The sequence below is a fragment of the Peromyscus californicus genome, unplaced genomic scaffold (genome assembly GCF_007827085.1).
Source record: "Peromyscus californicus insignis strain IS unplaced genomic scaffold, ASM782708v3 Scaffold_8__1_contigs__length_139910024, whole genome shotgun sequence".
Classification (NCBI taxonomy): Eukaryota; Metazoa; Chordata; class Mammalia; order Rodentia; family Cricetidae; genus Peromyscus; species Peromyscus californicus.
Window position 1 is genome coordinate 68,543,734 of NW_026294606.1, and position 9,676 is coordinate 68,553,409.

General features: G+C 36.0%; 1 protein-coding gene across 1 annotated transcript in view; it reads left to right on the plus strand.

Annotated features, from left to right (window-relative positions):
• The window catches only part of Arl5b (ADP ribosylation factor like GTPase 5B), a 32,185-nt gene extending 23,327 nt beyond the window's left edge, over positions 1–8,858 (plus strand). Inside the window, exons 5-6 of the mRNA XM_052728032.1 lie at positions 1,163–1,314; positions 2,528–8,858. Of these exons, the coding sequence (XP_052583992.1) occupies positions 1,163–1,314; positions 2,528–2,576 (201 nt within the window). The 3' untranslated portion in view covers positions 2,577–8,858. The remainder of the gene's footprint in view (positions 1–1,162; positions 1,315–2,527) is intronic.
• The last annotated feature ends 818 nt before the right edge of the window (positions 8,859–9,676 follow it).

Below are 9,676 nucleotides of genomic sequence, written 5' to 3' on the forward strand. Positions count from 1 at the left end.
CCCTGATCTCTGCGAGCCCCCATGAGTCCCAGTGAGTTGGTTCTGTGCCCTTGCATTCTGTTGCTGGTCCCCTTAGTCCTCTTCAAATTGTCCTCCTGCTTTCAGGCCACATGAATTCCCTCCCTTTCTTCTCCCCTAAGATCTCTTCCTTAATACCCTCCTGTGTACACACACACACACACACACACACACACACACACACACACACACACACACACCAGTTTAGAACTAGAATACATATATGAGAGAAAATACGCTTGTCTTTCTTAGTCTGGTTTATTTCTCTTATAATCTTCAGTTTCATCCACGTACTTTAAAAAGTCGGATTTCATTTTTCTTCATTGCTGAAAATTTTCATTGTGTATGTACCACATTTTCTGTATTCAGTTACTGATGGACGTCTAGACCACTTCCATTTTGTGCTTTTAATAATTAGTGCAGCAATAAAAATGGATGTGCTTGTATCTCTGTGGCCTATTGGCTTAAGAGTTCTTGAGGTATACACCCAGTAGTGGTATAACTGGGTCATATGGTATTATATTTCTTGTATTTTGTGGGAACTCCACACTCTCTACCATAGTGACTGTACTGGTATTCACCCCACCAACACTGTAAACATGAGATTTCACTATGTTAATATGTGCATAGCTAAAGAATATGCCCATAGCTGAAGTTCATTGCTTTCAGAAGTGATACTGTTTCACTGTCTGTCACAGTTGATCTGTTTTGTTAGGTTATGTCATATTGTTTTGCTTAAAAAAAAAAAAAGCCACAGTGAGCACTGTTCCGTGAGTTTAAGTTCTGTAAAGGCTAATAAGTTTACCTTGTTCTCACCTGCATAGAGTATCACACAATGCTAAGTTAGTGTTTAACCTGAGGTTTATTTTCTTTTCAACTTGCCCATTTTCGTCCCAAAATAGAAAAATAACTTATTTATCTGACTTACACATATACTTTATTAGAATGAATCATTAAAATGTGATTATTTTACAATTAAATGTTTCCATAAGATTTTTCGCAAATAGAAGTGTTTTAATATAGTTAGCAGGGTATGTCTTACACTCTCACTTCATAGTTTAATTTGTTTTATGATAGTTCACATAGTAATTTGATTCCTGATTGTTCTCAAGTTTGGCATTTCAATATTTTGTGTCAATTGCAGGATTTAAGGAAAGCTGCAGTTCTCATCTTTGCAAATAAACAGGATATGAAAGGGTGCATGACGGCAGCAGAAATCTCCAAATACCTCACCCTTAGTTCAATTAAGGACCACCCGTGGCACATCCAGTCATGCTGTGCACTAACAGGAGAAGGGTAGGTGCTCTTGGGGCTGCTTAGAAGGTCATTTCACAGTTCTAGGACAACTTCTTAACTTCCTGGTCCTCGTTCCCTTTATTGTTTCTCTTAAAAATGGTTTGTATATTGTTTCTCAGGCTTAGCAGTTGGAAATACTTCTAGTGAATAGTTTACCAACAAAGTTCTTCATATTTTTAAAAATAAATGCTGTCTTCTCAAAAGCATAAGCAGCTTTGGGATTAAATGTTTAGAATTCAGGAATTTTGCTCATCTGTTGTTTTCATCATTTATTTACTAAGCAAAAACTGCAGTGTCACCTGAGTTAAAGAGAAAGCTCTAAAGGAATTACACATTTTCCAAAAGGACTTAACTGAGCCAGTCTTCTCCAAGAATGTATCTCCTGTATTATCAAGAGTCCTTCAGGAGACATACTTCTAGACAGTAAACATTTGACAAATGCCATTATAGTGTATTCTTGCTTTCCTAGGAACGTTGAGTGGAGATATTATGCCAAGGAGAAGCCAGTGTGCCTTGTATTATTACCTAGTTTATGCCTAGGACCCTCATATCAACCTGATTACTTAGTTTTTCTTAACTCAAAATTCTTGGCAATGTAAGAGCTAGGTGTAGACTATACGCTTTCATTCTTTAGAAATTGGATGAATAAGTAGAAGTTTCTGCTGTTTTTCATAGTGATTTCAGCTCGTTTTAAAGGGGTGGAGTGGATGTGGTATTTACAACTTCGATGGAAAAATGGACAAACTTGAGATGAGACCAGAGCAGTTTGCCACTTTGTTTAAATAGTAAGATCATTTTATTTAAGTGGCACTTCTATTAAAATTTCACTTAGAACATTATTTGAAAGCTGTCCTTGACAGAGGCTGGAGATCTGACTCAGTTGGTAGACTGCAGCCCTGGGTTCTGTCCGCATTACTGCATATACTGAGTATGGCGTCATATGTCTGTAATCTCAACGCTTGGAGGTGGGATTGAGGCAGCAGGATCAGAAGTTTAATTAAGTTCATCCTTTCTACATAGAGAATTTGAGGCTAGCCTGGGATGCATGAGACCCTGTTCCTTGGGAGATTAAAAAAAAAAAAAAAAGGTTGTCACCAATATCTGTAAATAGCATTTGACTGTAATGAGAACCTTTAGGTAAGACTTAATAAGTATAGCTTCAATCTTTCAGCAGAAAGTTTCTAATTATAAAATACTTCTGTCTTTTGTTTAGGTTATGCCAAGGTCTAGAGTGGATGACCTCCAGGATTGGTGTGAGATAATTTTTTGCTTGAAAAAGACTTCTCTATTTATTCCGTGACACGAACATTTTTCCTAATACCTTTGGCTGCTGAGGCAGCAGCATGTTTAATTTATAACAACACAAACCTCTGAGCAACACTTGAATCAAGTGCCGCTGTACTGGAACATAAAGATGTTTTCTTCCCTTTGTTTCAGATGCACTAATCTTCAGTCGGATGAACATAATGTGTAACTAACGATGTTTGCAGCAACAGAACTCTTCTGACTGCTTATTCTAATTATTAGTGACTGCCTTGTAAACACTGTTTGTCATATATTTCATGTTATCTGAAATATTGTTATGTCCTTTACATCCCGTTTCTTTTACTTCTTGGCCACTGCTCCCTTCTTCCCAGGTTCTTAGTGGTTTGACAGAGCAGTAGTAGGAATCGTCATGTACTACTTCTTCAGTGCTAAACATTTGTTCTCTTCAAACCCTTTTTATCTTTGGACAGGTTAATTACAATGATGAAATTACCTAGAAGCTGTGTGTGTGCGCGCGTGTGTGTGTGTGTGTGTGTGTGTGCGTGCAAGAGTAAACATCATGAATACTTGCCTTTAAATTTCCTTCATTGCATATCATAGTTTAATTTTAAGTTGCTCTTTGCATGGGAATTAAGTAGTCCATCTATTTATGTAAGGAACTAAGTTCACTTTTCTGCCAACAATATTTGGTTAAAAACACTTGGTGAAGCATGAATTTGAAAGCCAGCTTCAATGGGAAATATTATTGGCTCCATTTGATAGCTTAAGATTTTCACTGTGTATATAACTATCAGAATTTAGTAAAACTCACCAACATGAAATTAAGCTAGGACATTTGGAATATGTTTTTCTATCAGTTTGCTACCTGTTTTATTGTCAGCAAAAACTTCAGCTATTTTGTCAGAGATACCATACCTGCTTTGGGCAGCAGCCAAAGTGTGAACAATCCTTTTTATTTCTTGGGTTTGCAGTAGTATCTGTCAGAGCATCTTTATCACCAGCAGTGTGTTACTGAAAGGCAAAATAACATGGCTTGTCTTTAAATCTGGCTGAGGGTGATGTGAAAGAGGCTTCAGACAGTTGCTGTCTCACATACTCTCTCTCTCTCTCTCTCTCTCTCTCTCTCTCTCTCTCTCTCTCTCTCTCTCTCTCTCTCTCTCTCTCTCTCTGTAGGTAGACTTTGTGTCCTAAAATCTTCTAGGGTACTGCTGAATCTAACCCTAGCTTTTAGAATATTCCTATAAGACTCAATGCTCATATTCTTTCTTGTTTGGTTGTTTTTTTGAGACATGGTTTCTTTAAGGAATCCTTGGCCTGGAACTCACTAGGTCGACCAGGCTGTCATATACTTAGCAACACAAATGCTTTTATTGACTACAAAAATGGAGGAAAAGGGCCTAATGCATCAGGCTTGCTGGGTGGTGTTAACGGTTCCCAAGGCAGTTGTCTAAGGTGGAAGTAAGAGTGAACCCTTAAGAAAAAAGGGGACAAGTGTTGTCATTACCCGTCTCTTTCACGGGTGTCATTTGCTGTATGAAAGGGATATAATGTGTACTTAGGGACAGTTCCTCATTTGCAGTATTTTTTATTTGGATCAAAATAAGCTTTAGTATTCATAAATACCTGTTCGAAATTGGTATTTTAATTTCAGATTTTTTGTATGTAAGTTGCCTTAAACTTTGCTCTCTTTTCAGGTGTACTCGTTTGTTTTATTTAGTTAATTTAGTTGAACCTGATGATGTTTTTATTTAGTGTTTGCACCCTTGATCTGAGAAAGTGGCCAGAGGAAAAGTATTCTGGGCTGTGGGAAATCGTTTAAACTTTGAATCTTTTTCTTAGTGATTCTATGCCAAGTAGAGGGTAAGTTTAATTTTCTTGTGTGTTTTAAATATAACTCATAATCAAAGGTGAGAGAGAAAAGCAGATATAAATCAGTGTGGATGGTGTTTGTTGGGTGGGGAGTGGGAACTAAGAAAATACTAATTACCTAAAGCACACTTTGCCTGAACTTTACTTCGTTATATTGTTTACCATAAATATAAAAAAATTCTCATAAATCTGTCTTGAGATAAAACATATTTAATGCCCCAGTATTTCTTCTTATGAAATAATTATTTGCCTCCTTATATCTGATAAGATTGGCTGGTTCAATTTTCTTCTATCAGATAATATGGTTATTTTTATATTACCACATCAGCATTATATTGAAAGTGTTTTTAATAGTTGATTATATTTTGTCAAACAGCTACTAGTATAGATGCAGATTTGCTATTGAATTGTGAAAAGTACAGTTTATTTTACTTCTACACCCTTTTTTAAAAGCATATGATTAGTTTGGATTAGAAGCAACGTCTGTTAGGCATCTCAATATGAAATCAGTATTCAAGTAGACATTGTGCCATTGATTAGGATAGGGTTCATTAAAAAGTTAGAGGCTTTTGTCAGTCTTTTGGTTTACAGCAGCCCGAAACTAGTTATCTTTTACTCCAAGAGAATGTTTGGACCCAAACAAGTATATGATGCTAAAGCATTTGACTTGAATGGTCACTGTAAAATCAAATGGCCGTAAAATATTATTTGCTGAAAAAATGTAAAATTGTGATGGTGCCTTTGTTGTTTTGAGATGAGTTCTCAGTTTTTTACATTATTCTTTAGAGGTCACATTAACAGCTGATGAGATGGAGGGGAGTGATTTGTATCTCACATTCTCCTTTGTCTCCACATGTTAATTTCAGAAATTAATCTTGTATTTTTAATTCAAAAATGAAGAAATTAAGCTTATATGAAATCTATTCAATATGTTAGTTAAAAATGCAAAAAAAAAAAAAAGAAAGAAAAGGAAAAAAGAGAAAAAAAACCTACCCTTGCGAATCAAGTGTGCCATTTTCTGCCCTGAGCACATGTGGGAATCACTGTTGAAGTAGCACTCGCTTCTGTAAGGGAATGCACTAAGTGTTTTTATTGTTAATGTGATTTAATTTCTTAAAACTGGAAATATTAATATATATATATAATCTATTGAAAACTGAGGATTGAATATATAACATATGCTTTTAGGTTCTTGTGTTAACATTCTTAAAGGGATAGTACTTTTATTCCATATTCACTAGAGAAACAGTATGTACATTTCATTCTTTTAAAAACAGATTTAAATAACTCCCATAGTAAAAGCTCCTGCCTCTGCATCCCCAGTGCCAGGATTGCCATAGGTATTTAATTAAATGTAATTTAACTTTCATTGTAGCATAGAGAGAAACCAGTTATTTTCCTGTGGGAACAATGAAGGGTACAGACAATGCTAAAAACAATAGTCTTTGATGCTGGCAAGTCTGGCCATGAAGAAATTTTTGAAGAAGATAAAACTTTTTAAGTCTTTGATGTTGTATCTCAGAACAAATTCTAAGCAGAATTATTTCCAAGGGCATTCATTTAATCCTTCACTGTGTAAAGCATACATTAGCAAGCAAACAGGGGTTTTCCTCTCCATGATGGAGTTTTATTGGCACTTATCTCTAGAGGCCAACTTTATGGGTTAACTTTTTATCTGTGGCCCTGGAACAAGATCCTCACACACCTAAACTTTAGTTTTAAAGGTCCTTTAATCTTCTGTCAGTGGGTCACCTCAAGATATATCTTCCTGTCCTGTATCTAGCCAAACATTGCACTGGCTGTCTAAAGAAGTGGATTCTGATCCCAATCTGCCCATTTATCATGTGTCTAGTTGACCTAAGCCACTCTTGTTCGTGGCCTTCTTTTTATTCTTCCCAAACTGAAGAGCCTTTAAGGAAGCTAAGTCTCAGCTATGTATTCTGTTTTTAATATTCTAAAGCCTTACATACTATTACTATTTTTTTAAATCTAAAATAATGGAGAAATGCTTGTAGTATCACATTTAAGTCGTTTTATTTTTTGTTTGATTCCCCCTCCCAGTATCACTTCCTCTAGTATGTGTATACAATCAGGTAGGAACAAAGTATAACTTAATAACGCTCCTTCAGCTTAAACTGAACTTCTAGCTAATGACAATGCAAAAGAGAAGCCATATTCATCAGAAAATGGCATTGGGTTACTTAGAAATAGCACCCGTGTGTGTTGGATACCCTCTTATAGAGAACATACCTTATTTTTCTGCCTTTGCTGACTCGATGGAAGTGGTTAGCTTGTTCTGTTTGTTTCCTTAAGGCATCCCAAACACTTTCCAGTACTGAAAGAGTAGCATGGACCAGGGCATCAGTATGTTACAGACTTAAGTCCTCTTAAGTGTGAAAATGGCTGATGTTTAAGGTCAGCAGTTTTCACTGTCATCTCATCTCTATTCATTTAATATTAGTGTGAAGACTGAAACCCAAGAGCCAGGCTTTAAAAGAAAGGTATATTTTAAGAATAGAGTCCAATAGAAAGGGGGAAGGAGTTCTATTATTTCATTTTAAAGTACGAAAAAAAGTGTTCAGTTGGACCTAAAATCACCTTTATATTTGGTGAAATGCTTAAATGTTTATTTGGAAGCTTAGAAGTATTCCTAGAAACAAATTCAAAATTAGATGAACTTGGTGTAGTAAAATCATCTAAAATTAGGTAAGAGAATATGGATGCAAGAGTATGGATTTTTCCCCCTTTTTTTGCATTTAATTCTGGCAACATGGGAGAAGTAGATACTCTACATTGTATTTACCATGGCTGGAAAGCCTGAGACTGGCTAGCATTCTGGCTTAGAATCTGGAACTTTAATCACACAGAGGCATCTTGATTTTTTTTTTAAAACTAATTCTCTGCATTTTCTCCTGGAGTGGAGAAATATAATATGTGCTGTTTGTAGACTGAATATAGCAAATGAAATTTCTAAAAGAATGAAAATGTTTTCTTGCACAACTTACCAAATTTTAATTTTAATAATTACCTCATTTTTTAGTTCTCAAGGTGCTTTAAGTGTCTGGGATGTTGTACAGTGCCATAAATCCCCCTTCACCCAAATGGCTTTGAATATGCAGGACTCCCAGCTGAAGCAAGTGCTAGGTGGGGCTATGGTTTTGTTCTTTGTTTCTCAGCAGCAGGGTGAACAGGTATCCTTTTAGTCAGTGCACTTGAGCAAGCACTCAGACAATAATTAGTTAAGGAAAGTCCTGTAATTTGATCAGTGATGATAGACTATGACTATCAGTGTGCTAGGACAGCAAATGATTTGATCCCAGTAGTTCATGATTTATTGGCATGTTTTAGCTGTAGTAATGAGAAACTAATCATTTTCACATAAATTTTCCCTCAGGAAATTCAGGAACTCTGAGGCCCCTGTGGATTCTCTTGGAGTAAACTTTCAGTCTAGTCATGAACATTTGTCATCTTGGTTTTGAAAAAAGTTTAGCTGCTGTTTCATTGAAATTGTGAAATAAAATGATGGCTATGGCCTTTCCAATTATGAGATAGTTTTCTATTTCCCCATTCTCGACTGTTCCACAGAATGTAGTTTAAAATAAGGAAAGCAAATTCCTGGCAGTTATAGCCTTGCTGTTCCGTTTATTCTAAAGGGAGTGTAATGGTTGTAATTACACATTGTCATCTTCACACATAACTTGGTGCTTTATAATATTAAAGAGAAAGTAAACCCTGTACTCATTATACTTCTAGCTCAGATTGTAAAACTCTTTAAATGTACATGTATGTTCATTTCATAAGAATTAAATATAAATTGCTATTGGTTACATCTCAGGCTTTGTGCAAGTGTTCTGACAATATCTTTACCAAGCAGTCCAGTTCAATAGAAGATATTATTAATAAGATCAAGGTAGGATCCCATCTCTTTGTGGACAGTCTGGTGTTTATACAAGAGGAAACAATGTTGTCCATACCACACACTGCTTCTGAACCCTCAACAAGCAACTGAAATCTGTGCCATTGCTCTCATACTTAAGTGATAACCAAGAAAATGTAAAAGCAAATGCCAAATGCATTTCACACTGTCACGCCCCACAAATGGTTCCAAGCTTGTTTGATTGTGAGGTTGTTGAAAAGACATGGGTTTTGGATTTTAATACTTTTCACTATCATGAAATGCTTCTTTTATATGTTAGGTCATGCTCATGATTTTTTATTTCTGCAATTATGTTCTAATGAATTGTGTGCATGCCGACTTACCCAAGTAAAAAGATGCAGTTTGCTCTGGAATGTTAATCTTTAGACAGGTTTTTGGCTCATTTGCAATCATGGTGCAATATAGCATAACATCCATTTGTTTTCAGTCCACAGTTTTATTTTTGTCATAATAAATACTTTTCCAATATCAAGTGTAGCCTGTGTTTTCTTTTGAAGATAGGGTGTAGTTTGATAGCTTTTTTGGTTGTAAATGCTAGGAATCCAGGTAAACTAACAGGGATTTTATTATGATGGTGATATGGTAGAGGCTCATAGAACCCAAGGTAAGAAACAACTCAGTTCCACAACTCTCAGGCCAAATACTGGAAGATTGTGAACAACCAGGACTTACCTTCCTTCTGCCCCTCTTTTTTAATCTTCCATTGAACTTGACTCTTGTTTTCTTGTCCACATGGCAGCTATGATTCCAAAGTCTAATAGTTCTTATATTTCTTTGTATAAGGGAAAAGTCAGATCATTGTTGGATTCTTAGAAACAATTCCTTGTTCCCTAGAGAAATTCACTAGCCCAAAGGTAGCCAGTTTGCCTCTTTGATCCAAACAGCTGGCTAAGTAGAAGGTCCATTTAAACCAGGGGAACCTGGGGAGCAGGAAAGCATGGAAGAGGATGCCTGTATTTTGTGCCTACATTCCCATAAAGCAATTGATGCAGTTTAATGAATAGACTGAAAATACTATGTTCATTATTTAGATCCCTTTTACTAGTGGTTTTTAATGCTACCCTTCCCCAGATTCTTTGAGAATGTTAGGAAAGATCCCTAAATACATAGGGTGATAAGAACTTTGTGTCAACAGTTACTGTATTAATTACTTTTGTGTAGCATGACCCAATACCTGAGAAACAACTAACAGGAAGACTGAATTTCTTCTGCATAGTTTTAGGATTCAATCTATTATGGCAGACAGGGAGAGAAGCAAAGCCCAATTCTCATGGGTAGCCAGTGAAGCAG